Raw genomic sequence first — 20856 nt, forward strand, 5'->3', positions numbered from 1 at the left:
TAGATCAACACTTTATTAATTCGTCGTTAAGAAAGTAAGAAAAGATTAGTTAGTACTTATCTTATAAAGGAAAGAATATAGAATGAAAGGTCGAAGACGCATATGGCTCTCTGATGGGCATCTCATGTTGGCTCCACTTTTAGGCTCTCAACTATCATCATAGCCGGTGATGGAGGCCAGCTTAGTCGAGCTGGAATATTCCATTCACAAAAGCCACGTGGAATATATGCAATGATTCCTCCAAAAACTATAAAGGGAGATGATATCAACTAATGTTTTTCGAAACTAAACTACAAAGCATACATATGTTTTCAAAACTATACGACAAAGCATGCCACGTTAATGTTTCCGATAACATATTACAAGAGAGAACATAACATGTCTCTACACGAACTCGATGTGTATCTTCAAAGATGTCCAAAATTTCTAGGTGTTTTTGACCGCCGATTGATATTGGATTATGGCTTGGCTCTTTGAGAAAGTCTAAAACAACTGTTAAGAGTGCCCGATCATGTCCTTTTTGTTAATAGACAGAAGCATGTCTTTTGGATATGTCTTAGCTAGTTTCTTGATCGTATTTGCCTATTTCTCGAATACAAATTAAGCTCTTGTCGAACCATTGTTTCAATAGCAATTAGGCTGATGTACGTCACCACATGTGTGATGTGTGTTTTGTCAAATCAATTGAACGAAACGAAAGCATTACTTCCTTCGAGATTTGAGATTCTTGATTACACCGTTAACATTAGACTATTAGATGGCCCTTATGCCGGTACGTACACTTAAAGGCTTACATTTATACAAAATGGCTTTCTTTGTCTTATTATGGAATGGACCTTTCGTGATAATTACTTGGCCTTCCATTAGCAGTAATTGTTACTCCGACAACACAAGATCTCCTTTTCGAGTTCAACATTCTTTTATCGCTGACTGGTTCAATAATTTATGTTCTCAACTATAAGTTTTGTGTCAACTCTTAGATAAACAAACAAACAAACAAACAAATATAGCCAAAACATACACTGCCTATAAAATACATTCATACCATATATGTATTGATCACTTGTTATATTTTAAAACAATCATGTAGGTTATAGTGTCAACTATCAAGAATTCCAAGACCAACACTAGAATATTATGGGCATAAACCATATATCTTCTATCAAATCATTTTGAGTTGGATGTCCGTCGTTACCTTTGCTTTGAGACTCTTAAGATATATGAACCAAATAATCAACATCTTGTTGGACATTTAAGAATTTTAACACTAGAGATACTATGTTAAAACTATTTGCTATGGATGTCACACCGAAGCGATATCGGGTGAAAACGTTTTAAGAACTTTTCTTTGAAAATGATAACACTAGTTCACAAAAGAACAAATGTTAAGACTTACCTCTTTAAATGGAAATGAGAAAAGACTTAACTCTCCTAATCCATTTCAAATCAAATCTCACTTTGACAACATAACCAATTCAATAAATAGTGTAAACACTAGTAATGAAATCAACATGATATAGTTTTTTTTTTTTTGTTACACGGTTTCAACATGATATAGTTCATAACTCATCTCTAACATAAACTTAATAATCTGATTAAAATACATAATTTTACGAATCCGAGGCATCTTCTTCTAGCGATTCGGAACGATGAAGAATTGGAAAGGCTTTTGAGTGGAGCCACGATTGTCCAAGGTGGTGTTTTGCCGAACATTCACTCTGTCTTCTGCCTTAGCAGACTGCTACGAAATCAACCGAAGAGAAGGCTCCTAAATCACCAGCTGAGTCTCGCAAGAAAGCTTGAAATGTCTTCTTTTAAAGTTAATTCTCATTCACCGTTTTAATGCGTTTCTTTGGGTACTCATAGTTAGGCTTTGGTGAATGTATATGATAATAAAAATATCCAGCGTTAAAATCTTTTTAGGTTTTATGTATTTTGTTTACTAAGTTGTTTTTAGATCCTATAATTTCCTTTTAAGTATCAATCCAAATGTTTTAGTAATCTCATCTCTTGTTTAATTTCTAATCTCTAGTAATTTTAATAACTTAGCAACTCCATTACAATATCTTCTTACCTAAAAAATAATATCGTTATACAATAACTAGATAAAGCATAATTTATACATTCCGATCCATAATACTTCAAGTTTTTGATTTATTTGTGAATTAGGTTTTCTTTTTACTATATTTTCGAGAAGCATAGTTAATTAATCTTCCATGATTTCGGAAGTTGCTACAAGCTTTGAATTTACTACTAAAACGTGTTCAATTTTAAAATTGATTTCTCTCATATGCTCTTCGAATTATGACTTCACAATATCGTTTATACTTCATACAATTGAAAGATGAACTATGTAACCATAAGAAAAAAGAAAGATTATAGATTTCCATTAAAAAAAAAAAGAAAAAAGAAAGATTAACAATGTAGCACCTTGTGTTCTATAATCTTAGATTTTAGAGGAACTAGCAAAAATAACATTTTCACCATACTTTTTTTTTTGTCAACTCATTTTCACCATACATTTTTGCAAAATTATCATATTTTGCTGTCTATTTTAAAAAATACCCTTTTTAAAATACAAAATGACAAATTATCTTCTTTTAGTAGAGTTCATTATGGAGAACAGAATATTCCTTTCAAATAACGGAATATTTCTTTCAAAGAAAAGAATATTTTTTCCAAAGACAGAAATATTTCTTTCAAAAAAATTTTACCAAAATTTCCCGCCAAAAAAAATTTCGTCAAAACTTTTTCAATCAAAATTTTGCTGCCAGAACTTTCCTGCAATTTCTTAAAAACCTTGTAAATATTTTAAAAACCTTATAAAACCCCTGTAAACCATTTAAAAACCCTTTAAAAACCGTTATAAACTTCTAAATCTTTAAAAAATCATTCAAAAACCTTTATAAATTTTTAAATCCTTTAAAAACCATTGCAAATCTTTAGAAAACTGTTTAAAAACCCTTGTAAATTTTTCAAAAATTCTTGTAAATCTTTTTAAAAATCCCCAGAATATAAAATTGCGGAAAATTTAATTTTTCATTTCATTGACTTAAATAATTTTCAAGTTTGAGTAAAATGACCATTAAAAATTAAAATCAAAAATGAAAATAACAAAAAATGTTAGTTTTGAGAAAAAGTATCATGAAAAAAATTAGTAAGAATTTCTTTATATTTCTGATTAGATAATTTAAATGTTACTGATCTACCCTTTCAAAATTTTGTAAATTAATTCCCCAATAATACTAAAATAACAAATACTAGAAAAATGCAGACAAAAAAACTGGCGCCTTTCCGAAAATCATAAAACGCCTCTCATTGGCTAATCCATAGAGACGCGGATCGTGTTACATTTAACAGTCACCGTCGAAAGTATTCAATCTAACGGATGGAAACCTCTCTCTTCTCTTTTCCTCTCCCCTATAAAACCATAGAGAGTACCTTCATCTGTAAATCACAAATCTCCAAATTTTCTCCAAACATTTCAATTAGATTTCTGTAATCAATAAGTGTAAGTAACAATGGAATCCACCGGCAAAGTGAAGAAAGCTTTCGGAGGTAGGAAACCCGGCGGTCCAAAGACCAAATCGGTTTCGAAATCGATCAAAGCTGGTCTCCAGTTCCCTGTAGGAAGAATCACTCGTTTCCTGAAGAAAGGACGATACGCTCAGAGACTCGGTGGTGGTGCACCGGTTTACATGGCCGCCGTGCTCGAGTACCTCGCCGCCGAAGTAAGTAAACTCAGATCTTACAATTTTAACAGTTAATCTTGTCTCGGAGGATTCAATTTTCTAATTTTGAGGTTTTTTTAATGTATATTTCAGGTTCTGGAGCTTGCTGGTAACGCAGCGAGAGACAACAAGAAGACGAGGATCATACCGAGGCATCTTCTTCTTGCGATAAGGAACGATGAAGAACTGGGAAGGCTTCTGAGTGGAGTTACGATTGCTCACGGTGGTGTTTTGCCTAACATTCACTCCGTTCTTCTCCCTAAGAAGACGGCTTCTACTAAATCAACTGAGGAAAAGGTCTCCAAATCACCAGTCAAGTCTCCCAAGAAAGCTTAAAATCTTTGCGAACGAGATCTTATGTTTGTGTTGGGCTTTGGTGGATGTAGTTAAATTCAAGCTTTTTAATCTTAGTTTTTATGTATTTTGTTGTTAGATGTTTGTTCAAAATCCATTTCCTGATTATAAGATCCTATCTGCTTTGTCCTTAATCACTCTGGCCCAATTAGCGAAATAATTCTTTTATTCGCAGAGATAATTCTCAATGTGGTCAAGAAAATATATCTGTTCTCCTCTCTCTTTGTTCGTTGTAATTCTAGAACATTGCTATGCAGTAGCGTCCATAGTGATCAATAGCACTTGTTCTATCAGAGATACAAGATACAATAAATTGTGCACTCAATGTGTTTGTGCAAATGCGTGAAGAAACAACGAGTTGCAGGGCTATCTTATGATACCAATGAGCCTGTGTTGAAGAGTGAGTTTGGTGAAGCTATGAATCGCCAATTGAAATCTGTTAGTCTTGTACAAAATTCCTATACGGATACCACGTTAATGTTTCCGATAACATGTGGTAGGATAGAACACAACATGTCTCTACACAAACTCGATGTATATGAGTATATCTTCAAAGATGTCCAAATATTTTAGGTGTTTTGGACCTTTTGTTATTGGAATATCACTAAATCTTTGAGAAAGTCTAAAACAGTTGATAGAGTGCCCGATATTTGCCTTTCTTTTACTAGCTAGGCAGAAGCATTTCTCTTTGTTCTTGATCGTATTTCCCTATTTCTCAATCGACTAGAAAGCTTTTGTTGAACCATTGTTTCAATAGCATTTAGGCTGACGTATTTTTAGGTCAGATCGAATGAACTAAAAACCTTACTTCCTTTGAGATTTGATGATTCTTGATAACACCCTTAACACTAGAGGCCTTTATGCCGGCACTCAAAAGGCTCATATCTACATCTACAAAATGACATTCCTCGTTATGGACTTCTCGTGATAATTACTTAATCTTCCTTTAGGACTAATTATTATTCCGACAACATAAGATATGTCTCCTTTTCGAATTCAACATTCTTTTATCGTTGACTGGTTCAATAATTTATGTTCTCAGCTAAGTTTTGTATCGACTCTTAGATAAACAAACAAACAGAGAGAGCCAAAAAAATACTCTGACTAGAAAACAATTCATACTATGTATTGATGATCATATGTTATAATGAAAAACAAACATGTAGGTTAAATCCAGCGTTTAAACCTTTTTAGGTTACGTGTTTGGTTTCCAAACTTGTTTTATATCCTACAATTTCTCTAAGTAACAGTTAAATGTTTTAATAATCTTATCTATTCAATGTTAGTATTTTTAATCAACTCCATTATGACTTTGTACATTACAATATCTTTGTACAATAACTAGATTAGCATAAATTAAACATTCCATAATTCTTGAAGTCGTTACTTATTTGCGAATTAGGTTTTCTTTTCAAAATATTTTCCAGAAACAAAGTTAATAAAGTCTTCCATGATTCGGAGGTTGTTACAGGCCTTTGAATTTACTGCTAAAACATGTCCATACATTTTAGATTAGATTTCTCATATGCTATTTTATGACCTCACAATATCGTTCATTCAATTGAAAAGATGAACTATCATGTTGTTGCACAATAAAGAATATATGATTAACAATGTAAAACCTAGTGTTCTATTATCTTACACATCTATCAGTCAATATAATCATGATTTTTTACCATAAAAATAAAATGTATCTGATCTACCATTAATTTACAAAACAATAGCGCAAATTTTGTAAATTAATTAACCAAAAAACTTAAAAATACAGACAAAAAACTGGCGCGTTTTCAAAAACCACAAAACGCTTCTCATTGGCTAATACATAGAGACGGGGATCGTGTTACGTTTAACATCCGCCGTCGATAGCGGTAAATCCAACGGACAAAACTACCTCTCTTATTTTTCCCTCTCACCTATAAAACAACCATACAGAGTACCTTAAACTTTAAATCACAAATCTCCAAACTCTCCAAACACTAAAGTAGATTCAGTAATCGGTAAGTGTAAGTAACAATGGAAGCCACCGGAAAAGTGAAGAAAGCTTTCGGAGGAAGAAAAGCCGGCGGTCCAAAGGCCAAATCAGTTTCGAAATCGATCAAAGCCGGTCTCCAGTTCCCGGTGGGAAGAATCACCCGTTTCCTGAAGAAAGGTCGTTACGCTCAGAGGCTCGGTGGTGGTGCTCCTGTTTACATGGCCGCCGTTCTCGAATACCTCGCCGCCGAAGTAAGTTAACTCAGATCTAGCAATTTTGAACAGTTAATTCTTTCTCGGAGGATTCAATTTTCTGATTCTCAATTTCGATTTTTTTTTTTTTCCAGGTTTTGGAGCTTGCTGGTAACGCAGCGAGAGATAACAAGAAGACGAGGATCATACCGAGGCATCTTCTTCTTGCGATAAGGAACGATGAAGAATTGGGAAGGCTTCTGAGTGGAGTCACCATTGCTCACGGTGGTGTTCTGCCCAACATTAACTCCGTTCTTCTACCTAAGAAGACGGCTTCTACTAAATCATCTGAGGAAAAGGTCTCCAAATCACCAGTCAAGTCTCCCAAGAAAGCTTAATGCATTCACGAAAAACGTGATCTTAGTTTTCTTAATGTTTGTGTTGTGCTGCTTTTGGTGGATATAGTTTTAAATTCAAGCTTACTACAGTCTTAGTTTTTATGTATTTGGTCTTTAGATGGTTGTTCAGAATCCTTTTCTTAATCATAAGATTTTATGATAGATTCTATCATCTTTGCTCTTATCTTTTTGGCCCATTTAGGGAAATAATAATTAACTATATCGACATATACGCGCCCTTGTATTTATTTTGACCAAAAAAATAATTCTATCTGTGGTGAAGAAAGGACAAAATGTTCTCTTCTCTCTTGGTTCGTTCTAATTCCATAACATCTCCACTGCGAAATTTTACAATTCGAGGGTCTTGTTCTAAACTATTCGTCGGAGGTAATTTCTTTGTCAATCCTCGATTCCTCTTTTTTAGCGCACAATTTCGTCTCTTTTGATAATACAGATATGGTTTGACAATTGTTTTCCATAACGATCAATAACACTTGTTCGATCCGATATACAAAAGATGTGCACTCAATGTGTTTGTAAAAATGCGTGAAAGAAACACTGTTTTTTTGTTTATACCACCAACGCAGGGCTATCTTACGATACTAATGAACCTGTTTTGAAGTGTGAGTTTGAAAAGTTTGGTGAAGTTATTGAAGGTACGAATCGCCGTGAAATCTGTTATCCTTGTGCCAAATTCCTATTATAGATTAACAATTGTATTCCTATTTTGGATAAACAAATGCAATTCCTGAGTTTATTATATTTGTTGTTGGATGTGAAAGAACAGTTAAAGTAATATGTGATCACAAGAGTGGGGAATCAAAAGGTTATGGCTTTGTGCTGTTTCATTCAGAGGAAGCAGCTGCAAGTGCCTTAGCTTCCATGAACAATCAGGTATTGTACAACAAAACCAAATACATAAAACGCATAGTAACAAAACCTTGACTATTCATATAACAATGTTATTGCTATCGTTTTGTTCAGTTACTTGAAGGCAGAAACATCAGAGTTGAATATGCTCAACCGAAAGGAGCTTTATGTCAGAAGTGATCTCAATAGAAATCAAACTTCAAAACTCCTGTTGTTTCACTTATTGGCTCTACCTTAACTCAGGAAATGCAACCACTCTTGAATGATTTTGTTGAAGATCCTTGTGTCTTTTTGTAATGACTGTGTCTCTCTCTTCTTCAACCCTGGTTACTTTTCATATTTGAAGTTGGTGCTTCTACTTCCTTTGCAGCTTCCACAAATATTAATCTGCTATCAACAATCTGAAAACAGATGACCAAATGCAAAACTTAGTCCAAGATGAAGGAGCTTAATTCATTATATACTAATCAGATCAATCAATTTCCACATTTTTCCATCAAAAGGAAAACATATTAAAAGCGAGTGAAGAATTGGATCATCACTTTCCCATTCAAAGCTTTTAACGCCTTTTGTGCATCATTCTCGGACTTAAAAGTGATGAAGCCGAAACCTTTAGGTCTCTGTGTTTGCTGGTCCTTGATAAGACGAGCTAATAACACACACATACACAAGAGACAATTAGTTTGTACACCATAATCAGAGCAGTTTCACATTCGATTCTGTGAATGTACCTTCTGTAATCTGACCAAAAGGCGAAAACAGTTGCCTCAGCGATTGTTCTGTAGTGTAAGCAGAGAGTCCTACAAAAGGAAGGATTGAAACCAAATGAGAAGCTGAATTGCAATATTTTGAAGTGAAGATGAGAAAAATATTATTTATCATACTGCTCACAAAGAGCTGTGCTGTGTATCTCTTAGCCATCGTAACCCAAAGCAGGAAGAAACCTGAATTCCAAACACAGACTTAAAATATGGAACTCAATACAACTGTATTAGTCTTAGCTCCAACGAAACGGTGCGTTTACAATGTTAGCGAAGTTTCAAGAAAAGGCCCAATAAAGCCCAATCTCGGATCTCTTAACCAGTCCAGTTAAGTTTCATAAGGCGCCCCAATAAAAAGCAAAAACCCTAATTCGCTTTGTATTTAGTTGTCTTGTTCAACTTTATTTCTTCGACGCTAGCAGGAGAGGGTTTGAGCGGCTGCCATTTTCGATTCCAAGGTTAGATATATCTCCACAGCTTCGAGCTTTTATTCCTTCTTTGGTTTCTCTGATCTGCTTTTGTGTCAGCTCTAGCTCAATCACAACGTGAAAATTCTGTAAAAATATTTACATGATTCTCTTCCTCTAGATATTTGAGTTCGAAACTGATAGTGTTGGATCTATTGAAATTTTGCTTTCTGTCGTTAGGTTCCTGTTGTAGCCGATCTAATGTAGAAATCAAATTCGTCTGTTTTCGATTGAGCTGCCAATATAGATTTGCATTGAAGCATAGATAAAAAAAGGAATCAAGTTTGGTTGTGAGCTTAATGAAATGTATATTGGTGTTGTTATTAGTACTTTCTGTATTATTTGTTCTATTTGAAAGGTTGATTAAGCTCAGGTTTGTGTTGTTTTGTTTTGGGTTACAGGTTTAAATTTTGTGAAGAATGGTGAGAATCAGTGTGCTTAACGATGCTCTCAAGAGTATGTACAATGCTGAGAAGAGAGGGAAGAGGCAAGTGATGATCAGGCCTTCTTCTAAAGTGATCATCAAGTTTTTGATCGTCATGCAAAAGCATGGTACGTTAATCTTTTATTGTCAAAGCTCATTTCGTTTCCTTTGTTTCTGTTCTTGTTCCATCTGTGACGTTTTTGATGTGACTGCAGGTTACATTGGTGAGTTTGAGTACGTTGATGACCACAGGTCTGGTAAGATCGTTGTTGAGCTTAATGGAAGACTAAACAAATGTGGAGTCATCAGTCCTCGTTTTGATGTTGGAGTTAAGGAGATTGAAGGTTGGACTGCTCGTCTTCTTCCTTCTAGACAGGTTAGTCTTTAATCTTGGTTCTCTTTTCACAAAATTCTTGTTCCTTGTACAGTGCCTGGAATTGGTTTTGGTTTTGTGGCCTTGTGTCATTATGTTTTGTATTCTGTAGTTAACTTGAGTGATCTTACATTGAGTTGTTGAATTGTGCAGTTTGGTTACATTGTTCTTACAACCTCTGCGGGTATTATGGACCATGAAGAAGCCAGGAGAAAGAATGTTGGTGGCAAGGTTCTTGGATTCTTTTACTGAATCAAAGCTTGAAGAAGAGAATCATACTGTCTGTGATGATACTTTGCTTCTCTTTTGGTGAGAAGAGGAATTCGATTGAGCTCAAAGTTAAGAGGATAGTAGAGTTTTTGATGCGTTCTTGTGTTTGTTTTCTTAGATAATATGCCATTTTGTTCGTTTTGGGTTTTGCGCAAAAGTTGTTAAAAGACTCACAAAGTAGACAGTTATCCTCAATTTCTGTTTTCTACAAAAAAGAACTTGCTTTCCTTGATCCTTTCTTATCTATCGGTACATTCCAATTTCACTACATGAGCCTGCTTTTTCTATAGCTTGTTTCATTTGATTTACTGAACTCCTCATATCTTATAACACAATACTAAAACACAACTGTTTCTGTGGGAAATTGCTTAACATGGGCTAATTTAGCATTTGTGGATACAAGACAATCATCTAAAACTCTTCACCATACTGTTTTGATGATTGTTCACGAAGACACGAACCATGCTTGATCAACGTTTCAGAGGAGGTACTGTAAATCTATGGGTAATAAAAATTTTAATTCGTTGATTTGTTGTAGTCTTGTAGATTTATCTATCATGTACTATGTATACTTCATACATTGAATAAAAAACTTAACTCAGAATTATTTGAAGTACAAAACCATCTTATTGAAAATATAAATCTCATTTTATTGGCAAGATCTCCCACATTTTCATACATAACGAGTACTTAAACTTATTATTTCATGCATCAAACACAATCTTAACATGGCCTTATATATAAAATTTAGATATTTTTGTCTATAAGGATAATCATCTTCTGAAACATGTTCAAGGACATTTAGATGTGCCTTTGGAGTTCTTCATATCGCGGTAACAAGGGCATTCATTTTTGTTTCCATAAGTTCCCGAAGGTACACAATCGCACTTCTGGCAACATATATTGCAATACTTGAGACAACGGTCCTGTCTTCCTGCCTTTGAACATCTCACATTGCATCTTCCGCCGCACGTTGCTGATTTATTCGTCGTCATCCAAACACAAATTCATAAGTTAATTAAGAATGCTGAACTCCAAAAAAAACGAAGTATATACATCTAAAAAAATTAAACGAAGATACTTACACGTATCGGCGGTTGAGAGCATGAACAAAGAAGATGTGAGGAGCAGAGAGATGATACAAATTTGTACAACCGGGAACTTCATCTTAGTTCTTGCTGAGATTTAATTTTCTTATAATCTGTTTGGAGAAAGTTTGTTACCAAGGGAAGATGAAGGAAAAAGAAAAAAAAAACTTGAAGTTTCCACACAATGCAAAAGAAGTGATGATGGTTTGAGAGGAATATGAGGCTACAGAGTTATTTATAGGGACAACTCTTGGAGTAGGTGAAAGTGTAACGTTTCTTATCTATTTGTTTTTTTCTATTTATTACAGCTTATATTTATCACTTAATCTTTCAGGATAGAGATAAACAATTACCACACAATTTTTGTGGTAAAAAATTTCATATGAATATTTGTAAATTTATTTTCAAAAAAAGAAAATTATATACCTTTTGAGTGTTTTTGGGGACTTTAATGCCTAATGTTTTATATACCTTTCACTAAACGAATGCAAACTTGCTTCAATCAGATCATGTTCCAAACTTGTGTATCGAAACTCACTAATAGAAAATGTTACAAAGATTAGTAAATCTGCTTTTAAAGAATCAATTAATTATTTTGGTTGCGTGCCGTTGTACAATTGTATTACATATTATTGTCGTTGTGATTAATTCACATATGTGCGTAATATATAAAAGGTTGATAAAACAAAAAAAGATTTGAAATACATACACATACACATGAAATGATTATTTTTCTTAGTGGGGAATACAATACAAAAGAGCACAATGTCGTTCACGTTGAGCGACCATCGCGTTAAAGCTATAATAAGAATGACACACGTAACAAGAATCTTAAGGCATGGCAACTTCTACATCTTTCTCTTCTCCTTTTCTCACATTTCAACTAAAATACAAACCATACAAACAAAAGGTTGGAAGAGAAAAAAGTCTATAATAAGATAGTGTTAGTTGTCTAAAGCTATGTATGCATTTGTGTTAATCTCATAGTTGAGCGTTTCCAATCATAGTCAAAATGATGGACCACCAAGTTGTTCACAATTAAATGTTTATGAGGTGTGTTTTGTCAAGATTTTAATTAAAAGTTAAGGGGGTCACTAGAGGAATTTAGTCCAATCGAGATGACAAATGTAATGCATTCAACTTAATATTTTGGTTAATGAGGTGTGTTTTGTCAGGATTTAGTTTAAAGTTAAGGGGGTTATTAGAGGAATCTAGCTAGTCCACTTGAAGTGACAAATGAAAATGCATTCAACTTCGTGTTTTAGTTAATGAGATGTGTTTTGTCATGATTTAGTTTAAATTTAAAGGAGATTCTTAGAGGAATCTAGTCCAATCGAGATGACAAATGGAATGCATTCAACTTTGTATTTTGATTTGGTAAAATGATTCTCCGATCCTGAGACGTAAAAGTCTTTTTAGCAAACTTTTGACTGCATGCTTACATATTAATATACAAAAAATTATACACTTATCCTGAAATCTCTTAAACTTAATTGTGAAATTTTTAAGAAATACATATTAAAAGACATTTACTTAAAACATTGACAATTCAAATACTTTTGTAAGAGATGAATTCTTTATTAAAGAAAAAAATCATAACACTCTATTTTTCTTCTGTTTATATATCCACTATTTTACTAATTTCAATTGACTAATCTCCTCTTCTTTTAATTTTGTAATCTTTTCTTACTTCATATAAATATTCTCTTTGATCATTCACATATATATGTGCACGCACACATAGATTTAAACTTTAATTTCTTGTAAATCTTAAGTTTGATTTCATTTTAAAAATTTTAAACTTTTTTATTTTACCCATCAAGTCATCATTATATATGTAGAGAAGTCTTTGTTGTCGAGATATGTTGGCAAAACGAGTAGTAGCTTACAAGCATATCTATTACCATCACCACCCAAAGTTGCCCTCTTCCTTTCCATCCTTTGTGTGACTTTTTGAGTTTTTTTCTGACTTTTTATTATGCGGATCGATCCTTATGGAATTGTCACTGATCAATCCACGTGTCTGTTCCTGATTAGTTGATCAGACTTATCTTAAGAAAAGGCCCACAAAGAGGTTATAAAGAAGGGCTCATAAAAGGCCTTTCATTCTTTTTGGGCCCTCTCGGACTATGATCGCTCGGGCGCTAACTTACGCTGGAGGTAATAATATCGTGCACGCGAAGAAGAAGCAAGCCAGTAAGAGGAAGTTAAATCAGGACTGGCGTATTTTAGCCGTCCGCCATTTCCATCTCTCTCTCGTCCTTCTCTGCTCATTTTCACTATAACCTCGCTCTCTTCTCTTCTCTGCATCACTTTTGATCTGGTAAGCATTCGTCGTTGATTCTCTTGATTTTAGATCTCCTTCGTGTTTATGTGAAGCAATGTTATTTTGGTTTTGATTGATCTCTGAGCTCTATTTTTTTTTGTTTTTCGAATTTAGATTCGATGGCTGCTCCACCTGCTAGGGCTAGAGCTGATTACGATTACCTCATTAAGCTTCTTCTCATTGGTGATAGCGGTACGTATTCTATCTTCGGGATCCAAGCGCTACCATCGATACATTTTGAATTCTCTGAATCTATTCATTTACAAAAAATTGCTCTGTTAAAACTGATCTAGTCACTGCGACGTATCGGAAATGTTGATTTGATACATGCTCGTCTTTGATTTAGAGTCATCAGTTTACGAGTTTCTGAAACTGCTATAACAATGTGTGTTTTTAGATCTCTGTAGCTTTGGGATTCACACAAAATGCTTGTTTCAGGTGTGGGTAAAAGTTGTTTGCTTTTAAGGTTCTCTGATGGCTCTTTCACCACTAGCTTCATCACCACTATTGGGTTTGTATTCCTAATAACCATGTAAAGAGATTTTAGAGACTTTGATGTCTGTTTCTCTCTAGATGTCTCTCTTAGTCTGTTCTCTTTTGCTTTTCGATGCAGCATTGATTTTAAGATACGAACTATTGAGCTTGATGGCAAACGTATCAAGCTCCAGATTTGGGACACTGCTGGTCAAGAACGTTTCCGAACCATCACCACTGGTAAGTGTGATCCTCTTTTTCATTTGAGTGGCTTTCTCTATTAGTGTACTTAACGTACGTAGTTCCACATGAAGTTGATTTAGAAAGGATTAAAAGTCACAGTTTGATGCTCTTAGCTCTTGTGGCTGATGCTTTTGTATAGTTGACGTGTTGGGGATATATAGTTGTTTATCTTTTATTGCAACAGTAGTTTGAAGAACTAATGTTAGGTTCCTCTTTTGCGTTGGCATCATTGCAGCTTACTACCGCGGGGCAATGGGCATTTTACTGGTGTACGATGTCACAGACGAGTCATCCTTCAACAGTAAATTTTCTTCTATCTACACATTACATCTCTGGTCTTACATTTCTGCTTTGTTCTGGACCTTTTTTTTAAAAAACCTTATTGCAGACATTAGAAACTGGATTCGTAATATCGAACAACATGCTTCGGATAATGTCAACAAAATCTTGATAGGGAACAAAGCTGACATGGACGAGAGCAAGAGGGTACAATACGAGCTAGTTCATTCACATTGAAATGATCAAGTCCTGATTCATGACTGATCCAACTAATGGCGTTTTTGGTCACTGACACATTTTTCAGGCTGTGCCAAAATCAAAGGGTCAAGCACTTGCTGACGAATATGGAATCAAGTTCTTCGAAACAGTAAGCCAAACATGATCTTCAATGTTTAATTTCATGAGAATAGTTTAGACTACATTGGTTGTATTTGTTTGCTTACATAGCTAATACGTCACTCCACATCTCAGAGTGCCAAAACAAATCTTAATGTGGAAGAAGTTTTCTTCTCGATTGCAAAGGACATAAAGCAGAGGCTCGCTGATACTGACTCGAGAGCAGAGGTTACTTGTTAAATTTTCCTTAAGCTTTTATTTCGTGGTCCAAGGAACTGAAAAGAAACCCTTTTTGTCACAAATTTATTATTCATTTCAGCCTGCAACGATCAAGATCAGCCAAACGGATCAGGCGGCTGGAGCAGGACAGGCCACACAGAAGTCTGCATGCTGTGGAAGTTAAAAAGTCCCAGTAGCTCTAAAATTGAAGTGAAGTAAAAAAAAACATATTTTTATGTTGTGGCGCTTTTGTAATTTTCCCCCTTTCCTGATTTGTTCTTAATTGACCTTTTCTAGTCTGTTCATGAGGGTAATAGAATCTTGAAGATATCGTTCGTTCTCAAACATATACGTTATATCTGAAAAACTGTCTCTGTGTCTGACTGATTTATTAATCTCTTGCTTTAAGTTATAACTCCCCAAATATCCTTACTTTGATCGCTCAGTTTCTCTCTAACATCATCACTGTCTTAAAGCTTTTTCTTTTGGTACACTTATCAAAGGTTCTCTTTATACATAATTATGCAAAAAAGCAAAGTTTATCAAATTAAGATCCAGCAAAATGTGTACAATCTTACAACTTCCCAATAATATTTCACATTCAAAAGGAACGCTCTTCTTTGCCATAGATCCGCTGAAGTTCCCTAGTCGCCGCTTGGAATGATTCTGAACCAAACCGAAAACAGGACATTAGGGGAAAATTAAATGTAAATACATAACCATGAAAGAAGAAGAGGGTTGAACCTTTCCAGATGCGAAATGCTTTCTGGTTAATAGGAGAACCAAATACAGTCTGAATGACATCAAACAGCATACTCTCTTGAGTGTTCCTCAGTTCCTGAACTATCTGATATATCGTCTTCCCGTTTTCAAAGTAAATATGATTGTTCGGATGCTTTGTTTTACATCCGGCGTGTCTCTCAAATGCATATGCGTTAAGCACCTTGAATAATTAGAGTAAAAGCAAAATATTATTTTGTGCGTGTTCCAGCAACAAAAAGAAAAGAAAAAACCTTTTCTGTTGACTTACCTTTGTGAAATCGCAAGTTTGACATCCACAGAGATAACCTGATCCTTTGATGACTCCTCGAAGCTCCTGATATTAAGATTGTTTCAATGCAGTTACAAATTCAAAGGCTTAAGGAAAATGGTTCGCTTAAAGAGGAAATTTAGGGCTTACCTCTCGCGAGAGAGAAATATACTTCACAGGAACACCATCGAGCATACCGGTTGATATTAAGCTTCTGACGTTTGAAGGAAAGCTTGTGGAAGCTTCCTTCTTTGACGTCTTGGCCTCTGCTTTGTTCTTTGGAGGAGTTTCCAAACTCGGTTTAGCCATTTGTTGTTCACTTACAACTCTACTGCTGGTCTGAGAACACCCAGTTTCTTGGCCATAAACCATATCAGATGTTTCAATAGGATCCTGTACATAAGACTGATAGTTGCCATTGGAACTAGACCCAACACCGTGCTCATCATTAATTTCACCAAATGTGATACCATGAGAGTCCTCATTGCCATAAGGATGACCCGCCAGTGCAAAATTTATAAAGCTACTCTCGTTTTCCCGGCTACAAGCTTGGATCGAAGACGACTCAATTTTCCTTTGACTATGACCATCTAGAGCAGCATGTGTACTCATCGTTTCCTTAACCCGACTAACCGGAAGTTTCCTAATTCCATCACCGCCGAAACAACTCCCAGCAACCTCCACGCCATTAGATATCGACAATTCAACAGATGTATTTTCCATAAAACTCTCAGCTATACTCTTATTTTGGTGGTGGCTACAACCTTCAGTTCTATCTCTATCACCAAACAAAAGGGGTCTTGACGGCATTTCAGCACCTAGAAGCCGATCCATAAACTGGTTAGAGACGGATTGAAAAACAGAGGAGCTTTCCCACAAAGGAAGGCCTAAACTTGATTTCCCTAATCCTCCAACTGGATCTTGCACAGCTTGTTTCTTGTTTGGGAACATATCTGAGCGAGAAGAATCCGCAAACCAAGGATGAGGACGCTTTGAATCGTCCCTTGTTGAATGATCATACACTGAATCTTCCTCACTTGTATGCTCATTGTTCTTCAGAACCCAAAAACCTTTGCTTTCATATGACTGGAAACATTACAATTTTGAACCAAATCAGAAGTGAATGTGATCCTAAAACCCATAAAAAGAACATATACTTTAGGAAACATAAACCCTAAATGAAAAGTTCAGAGGCGTACCATTTTCTCGTCCTTTTCGATTAGATTCAATCTCCCACGTCGTCAAAGAGCAAGTGCGAGTTGTATCCTCCCCAGAAACTTCAATTCGCAAAATCAAACCTTCAAAACAATTTCGCAGCTGGTAAAAATCTTCTTTTTTTTTTTAAATCGCGACCCAAAGATCAATCTATAAAAAATCGAAACCTAATCGCTCAGTAAAGAGTGTTGAAAATTCTGAAAGTCGATAAATTGTTGAACGAATACGACTGTGCCCTAAGGAGTGAGATTGGAATAGGTGAAAAAATTGGAGAAAATAGAAAGAGATCAGTACCCGTAAATGATCGCCGGAAACTAGATCGCCGGCAAGGGAGAGGGTAATTTCGCCGGCGAAGATGTGATGATGATGATGATGATGATACGGTGCGCGAGAAGCACCAGAATTTAGCTTCAGCTATGCTTTGGGGTTTTTTTTTTTGGTTAAAGCAAAAACCGCATGATCTGATGCTACGGTTACCACGAGGCTATCTTACGCGTGCTGAGTCATGTCTAATCGTGACCGTTCATCTTCCACAAGAGAGTTGTGGGCACCAACTTCTTTAAATTTTGTTTTTGCACCTCCTACTAATTTTTTTTAATCAATTCTACCCTGAAACCCAAAAAAAAAACTTTGACAGTCAAAAACAGAACATAACATTTATCTTCAATATTATTGCTGATGCTTAGAATTTTTAGAACTTTTAGTTTTTATTATATATCATTTTTGCTTATTTGATCAAATCCATTTATGCAATCAAACAATCTAGTTGAAGCTTCCGTATTAGTTGAAGCTTCCGTATTGGAGTTAGGTGATTATTTTGGACTATATATAATATAGTTATTATACACTTTATGTTACACGAGTTTTGTTTTATAGTTCCCAAGTTTTGGATGTGGCTATCCTAATTATATATATATATATATAGAAAATTAAATGTAAGATTAAGTCCTTTAAATATTTCAGCTGATATCAAAATCATCCAAATTCCAAAACACTAGTTTATGCGACCCAACATAATAACATTTTTTTGAAATAGCTAACAAGTCTTAAAACACTATACGTTCGAAGAGATAATGATGTTATTAGTTTCTACACTGTGGAACAGGCTCGATGCTACCTTACTATACTAAATATGTACAAATCCAATATGCATATCTAGACAATTGAGGAATTGAGGAATTGAGGAATTGAGGAATTGAGGAAGGGTACAATCGTCATCTCGTAATCGCTTCTTATTCCGTGATACGACTGAACTTTCGGCCCAAATAGGTTGGGTTTATGGCCCAATATATTATTCGTTTTCTTCTCTGTAGAAGAACAGTCAGTACTGTTTCTGAAATACTGGTTTCCCTCTCCTCTCGCCATGAACTGAGCTTAGGTTTTCTTAAAAAAAAAAAAATCCAGATTACAGTTCTGTCAAGCAGCGGATTGCTTGGAAACTAAACTGAATCGTTCAGGAATCGCGGATACGATCAATTAAATCAAGGTAATTTGATAATTCTTTGTGTTTTTTCCTGATAAAATCCTTAAATCTTTTGAATGAATGATCCTTTCGGAAGTTTAGAGTCTAAGTTTCTTTTATCTCTAGTCAATATTTGGAATCCATTTATTAGGAACCAGTGGTTTTATTCGGAACAGTTCGATCCTTGTTTCTTGGATGTAGAAACAATTTGTGTTGAATACAACCTGTTCGATAAAATGCATGAACGAGAATATTTGGTTTTTATAGCATGTATAATCTAAGTATGGTTATAATTTTTTGAGCATATGGTTTGATGTGATTAGGTGTTTGCTGTATCAGCAACTTTTTGTTCTTCAAACTGATGATTTTGGCTCGTTGAAAAAAACACAAATCAGCTTATTGAACCTTACTATTATTATATACTCAATAGTAACAGTTTTCTTTTATGTGTTTTACTCTCTTAGAGCAAGGTCACTGTCAAAAGATGGCTCCAACAAATGCACGTTCCAATTATTTAGGAACTTTTCAATCCCGGAGGCAACATCGAGCGCTGATTCGTGTACCAAATGTTCTGCCAAGGTCTTCTACATACCCGAATCTTGAGTTTGAACTGTCTGCATTGGAATCAATGCCTCAGGTATGCATGTATTCTAGCTAAATTTCTTACAGTTTGAATTTATAATGAATTTGGATCAAATTTTTAAACCTTTTTGCAGGCACAATCAGCCCCATCCCCATCCCCAGTCCCAGTCCCAGTCCCAGTCCCAGTCCCAGCCCCAACGCCAGCAGCCTTACCATCCCCAGCCCCAGTCCCAGTCCCAGTCCCAGCCCCAACGCCAGCAGCCTTAGTCCCAGGCCGTGGACCATATGTCCGAAGTCGATTCTCAAGAGAAACTCTTGATGTTATTGCATGTGCGGCTCCCGTCTTCGGGATTATCTGTGCCCTTTCACAGGCTATACTCTTAAAAATGCTGGATGTACCAAGTGGTGAATCTGCAGTTCAACATACACCAGCTGCACCAACACCAGATATTGCCCACATGCTACATAATGTTTATAGTTCCCTATACTATTTTGGAGTCTTCGGCTTATGCCACATTTGTGGGAGACTTGTACTTCCACTAATTCCAAGCTTGCTACCGGAGGACACAGTAGTGTCGTTTATCGTGGACGAGGTTATTACTATACCAACTGGACTCGCTTCTTTGACTATGTTGTTTGATTTGATGAATGCTGGATTCACCAGAGCTAGTGGTATCGCATTCACGACCATTGTTCTGGGTAGGTATGCTCTGGTGTTATATGAAAGTGGGTTATTACAGAGGTGGAGAAGGCTCGGCAAATGATTGATTTGGGTGATTCACGGTGGGTTACATAATGATTAATGTTGTTTGGTCTGTTGTTTTTGTAAAGCGAGTCTGAGAGAAAGAGAGCTCATATAATGCTGTCAGTTTATACTGTGTGTGAGTTTTGGGATCTTTTGATTAGTTGCTTCTTTTGAACTCTTCTCTGTTTTCTCTTTCTGTACAATTGAACAATCTATTTATAAGAGCAAAGTCAGAAACAGAGAAGAAGAGTTTTCAGGAAACTGGCACGTGATTGAATGCCTCGTGACTATTTTGTTTAATTTGATAATTTTCGATTAAATCTTTTATCAATAATGAGATTTGGTCATCAAAAACTCAATTTTCTCGGTTTTCTCAGATTTAATTAGTAGTTGCTATTTCAAAACTGAGAATTTGACACTATTTTTTTAAAGCTCTGATGGAAGTTTCCATCAATTAGTAATGAAGTTAGTTTAGAGGTTAGTTTCTGACCAAAAACACTCGTATAAGTTTAAAACCAAAAACAAAACAAAATAAAATTGTATGATATAATAAGAAAACTAGAAAAGAAAAGTGAGTAAAACGGGAGACCATAAAAGAAGTCTACACTGGTAGAGAACTTTGGTTTCCTTGCAAGTCGTCATCAGAGTCTTCGGCACAGAAACATACACAGCCACAGCAAAGGGCCATGAACACAATGGAAGAGGGTAACCCGACGTAGAGAGAGAGTATGGGAGAGATACAATTGAGGAGAAAGACGACGAGAGCAATCCCTAAGACATGACTCACGCATTCAACTACGAAGACACCGTAACCTTCGGGTTTCCCGGGATTTGTGGGTGCCTGGAGCCCGACAAAAGTGGCATTGATGTACATGAATGCCAAAAAAAATCCCAAAATTTTTTGGGAGTAGGTCACGGGGATCTTGTTTAGCCTTATGTACAAGAACTCTGCAAGAGCCGCCGACAAGATGAGTATGTGCATGGTTAAGACGTAACGGATTTGCTTCGTGGACCTGCATGCGTGACATATATACCACCACCAAATT

At 35.5% G+C, this 20856-nt stretch overlaps 9 protein-coding genes across 9 annotated transcripts; 6 read left to right on the forward strand and 3 right to left on the reverse strand.

Moving 5' to 3' along the window:
- The first annotated feature begins 3471 nt into the window (after nt 1–3471).
- Nucleotides 3472–4219, forward strand: LOC17876560 (probable histone H2A.7). The gene is made up of 2 exons (XM_006281201.2): nt 3472–3731; nt 3825–4219. The coding sequence occupies exons 1-2, from the start codon at nt 3522–3524 to the stop codon at nt 4065–4067; spliced, it is 453 nt and encodes a 150-aa protein (XP_006281263.1). The 5' UTR covers nt 3472–3521; the 3' UTR covers nt 4068–4219.
- Nucleotides 4220–6038: 1819 nt separating this feature from the next.
- Nucleotides 6039–6813, forward strand: LOC111828542 (probable histone H2A.7). The gene is made up of 2 exons (XM_023782483.1): nt 6039–6308; nt 6404–6813. Exons 1-2 carry the CDS (start codon nt 6099–6101, stop codon nt 6644–6646), a joined length of 453 nt encoding a protein of 150 aa, XP_023638251.1. The 5' UTR covers nt 6039–6098; the 3' UTR covers nt 6647–6813.
- A 51-nt stretch (nt 6814–6864) lies between these two features.
- LOC17876690 (small RNA-binding protein 11, chloroplastic) lies at nt 6865–7880 on the forward strand. Its single transcript, XM_023782486.1, has 4 exons — nt 6865–7033; nt 7234–7302; nt 7434–7540; nt 7631–7880. The coding sequence occupies exons 1-4, from the start codon at nt 6940–6942 to the stop codon at nt 7694–7696; spliced, it is 336 nt and encodes a 111-aa protein (XP_023638254.1). The 5' UTR covers nt 6865–6939; the 3' UTR covers nt 7697–7880.
- LOC17875439 (cold-inducible RNA-binding protein) lies at nt 7820–8459 on the reverse strand. The gene is made up of 4 exons (XM_006279805.2): nt 8401–8459; nt 8248–8316; nt 8059–8165; nt 7820–7917 (listed from the first exon to the last, which is right to left on the reverse strand). The coding sequence occupies exons 1-4, from the start codon at nt 8435–8437 to the stop codon at nt 7834–7836; spliced, it is 297 nt and encodes a 98-aa protein (XP_006279867.1). The 5' UTR covers nt 8438–8459; the 3' UTR covers nt 7820–7833.
- Nucleotides 8460–8652: 193 nt separating this feature from the next.
- On the forward strand, nt 8653–10076 carry LOC17876485 (40S ribosomal protein S15a-1). The gene is made up of 4 exons (XM_006281250.2): nt 8653–8735; nt 9146–9296; nt 9384–9544; nt 9695–10076. Exons 2-4 carry the CDS (start codon nt 9164–9166, stop codon nt 9791–9793), a joined length of 393 nt encoding a protein of 130 aa, XP_006281312.1. The 5' UTR covers nt 8653–8735; nt 9146–9163; the 3' UTR covers nt 9794–10076.
- A 339-nt stretch (nt 10077–10415) lies between these two features.
- On the reverse strand, nt 10416–11108 carry LOC17876596 (gibberellin-regulated protein 10). The gene is made up of 2 exons (XM_006281327.2): nt 10897–11108; nt 10416–10787 (listed from the first exon to the last, which is right to left on the reverse strand). The coding sequence occupies exons 1-2, from the start codon at nt 10976–10978 to the stop codon at nt 10603–10605; spliced, it is 267 nt and encodes an 88-aa protein (XP_006281389.1). The 5' UTR covers nt 10979–11108; the 3' UTR covers nt 10416–10602.
- Nucleotides 11109–13055: 1947 nt separating this feature from the next.
- On the forward strand, nt 13056–15182 carry LOC17875130 (ras-related protein RABE1c). Its single transcript, XM_006279638.2, has 9 exons — nt 13056–13222; nt 13340–13417; nt 13664–13736; nt 13839–13939; nt 14178–14243; nt 14331–14428; nt 14526–14588; nt 14693–14785; nt 14877–15182. Exons 2-9 carry the CDS (start codon nt 13345–13347, stop codon nt 14958–14960), a joined length of 651 nt encoding a protein of 216 aa, XP_006279700.1. The 5' UTR covers nt 13056–13222; nt 13340–13344; the 3' UTR covers nt 14961–15182.
- Nucleotides 15183–15259: 77 nt separating this feature from the next.
- LOC17876372 lies at nt 15260–17450 on the reverse strand. Its single transcript, XM_006280456.2, has 6 exons — nt 17316–17450; nt 17006–17104; nt 15957–16892; nt 15807–15872; nt 15521–15719; nt 15260–15442 (listed from the first exon to the last, which is right to left on the reverse strand). Exons 2-6 carry the CDS (start codon nt 17006–17008, stop codon nt 15378–15380), a joined length of 1269 nt encoding a protein of 422 aa, XP_006280518.1. The 5' UTR covers nt 17009–17104; nt 17316–17450; the 3' UTR covers nt 15260–15377.
- A 915-nt stretch (nt 17451–18365) lies between these two features.
- On the forward strand, nt 18366–20071 carry LOC111831909. Its single transcript, XM_023787469.1, has 3 exons — nt 18366–18507; nt 18948–19120; nt 19200–20071. Exons 2-3 carry the CDS (start codon nt 18968–18970, stop codon nt 19827–19829), a joined length of 783 nt encoding a protein of 260 aa, XP_023643237.1. The 5' UTR covers nt 18366–18507; nt 18948–18967; the 3' UTR covers nt 19830–20071.
- Nucleotides 20072–20856: the final 785 nt, after the last annotated feature.

The sequence above is a fragment of the Capsella rubella genome, unplaced genomic scaffold (genome assembly GCF_000375325.1).
Source record: "Capsella rubella cultivar Monte Gargano unplaced genomic scaffold, Caprub1_0 scaffold_8, whole genome shotgun sequence".
Taxonomy (NCBI): Eukaryota; Viridiplantae; Streptophyta; class Magnoliopsida; order Brassicales; family Brassicaceae; genus Capsella; species Capsella rubella.

Bases quoted from the DNA above. Each gene is read 5' to 3' on its own strand.
- LOC17875439 (XM_006279805.2), bottom strand. From the start codon at position 8,437: ATGGCTAAGAGATACACAGCACAGCTCTTTGTGAGCA. The intron at 8,317-8,400 runs GTATGATAAATA...TTCCTTTTGTAG, and splicing joins AGCACAGCTCTTTGTGAGCA to GACTCTCTGCTTACACTACA. The intron at 7,918-8,058 runs GTGATGATCCAA...ATCTGTTTTCAG, and splicing joins TAAAAGCTTTGAATGGGAAA to ATTGTTGATAGCAGATTAAT.
- LOC111831909 (XM_023787469.1), top strand. From the start codon at position 18,968: ATGGCTCCAACAAATGCACGTTCCAATTATTTAGGAACTTTTCAATCC. The intron at 19,121-19,199 runs GTATGCATGTAT...ACCTTTTTGCAG, and splicing joins CATTGGAATCAATGCCTCAG to GCACAATCAGCCCCATCCCC.
- LOC17876372 (XM_006280456.2), bottom strand. The intron at 15,873-15,956 runs GTAAGCCCTAAA...TCTTAATATCAG, and splicing joins ATATTTCTCTCTCGCGAGAG to GAGCTTCGAGGAGTCATCAA. The intron at 15,443-15,520 runs GTTCAACCCTCT...GGTTTGGTTCAG, and splicing joins AGCATTTCGCATCTGGAAAG to AATCATTCCAAGCGGCGACT.
- LOC17875130 (XM_006279638.2), top strand. From the start codon at position 13,345: ATGGCTGCTCCACCTGCTAGGGCTAGAGCTGATTACGATTACCTCATT. The intron at 13,940-14,177 runs GTAAGTGTGATC...GCATCATTGCAG, and splicing joins TTTCCGAACCATCACCACTG to CTTACTACCGCGGGGCAATG. The intron at 14,244-14,330 runs GTAAATTTTCTT...ACCTTATTGCAG, and splicing joins AGACGAGTCATCCTTCAACA to ACATTAGAAACTGGATTCGT.
- LOC17876690 (XM_023782486.1), top strand. From the start codon at position 6,940: ATGTTCTCTTCTCTCTTGGTTCGTTCTAATTCCATAACATCTCCACTG. The intron at 7,034-7,233 runs GTAATTTCTTTG...CCACCAACGCAG, and splicing joins TTCTAAACTATTCGTCGGAG to GGCTATCTTACGATACTAAT. The intron at 7,303-7,433 runs GTACGAATCGCC...GTGAAAGAACAG, and splicing joins GTTTGGTGAAGTTATTGAAG to TTAAAGTAATATGTGATCAC.
- LOC17876560 (XM_006281201.2), top strand. From the start codon at position 3,522: ATGGAATCCACCGGCAAAGTGAAGAAAGCTTTCGGAGGTAGGAAACCC. The intron at 3,732-3,824 runs GTAAGTAAACTC...TGTATATTTCAG, and splicing joins TCGAGTACCTCGCCGCCGAA to GTTCTGGAGCTTGCTGGTAA.
- LOC17876596 (XM_006281327.2), bottom strand. From the start codon at position 10,978: ATGAAGTTCCCGGTTGTACAAATTTGTATCATCTCTCTGCTCCTCACA. The intron at 10,788-10,896 runs GTAAGTATCTTC...CGAATAAATCAG, and splicing joins GCTCTCAACCGCCGATACGT to CAACGTGCGGCGGAAGATGC.
- LOC111828542 (XM_023782483.1), top strand. From the start codon at position 6,099: ATGGAAGCCACCGGAAAAGTGAAGAAAGCTTTCGGAGGAAGAAAAGCC. The intron at 6,309-6,403 runs GTAAGTTAACTC...TTTTTTTTCCAG, and splicing joins TCGAATACCTCGCCGCCGAA to GTTTTGGAGCTTGCTGGTAA.
- LOC17876485 (XM_006281250.2), top strand. From the start codon at position 9,164: ATGGTGAGAATCAGTGTGCTTAACGATGCTCTCAAGAGTATGTACAAT. The intron at 9,297-9,383 runs GTACGTTAATCT...ATGTGACTGCAG, and splicing joins GATCGTCATGCAAAAGCATG to GTTACATTGGTGAGTTTGAG. The intron at 9,545-9,694 runs GTTAGTCTTTAA...TGAATTGTGCAG, and splicing joins GTCTTCTTCCTTCTAGACAG to TTTGGTTACATTGTTCTTAC.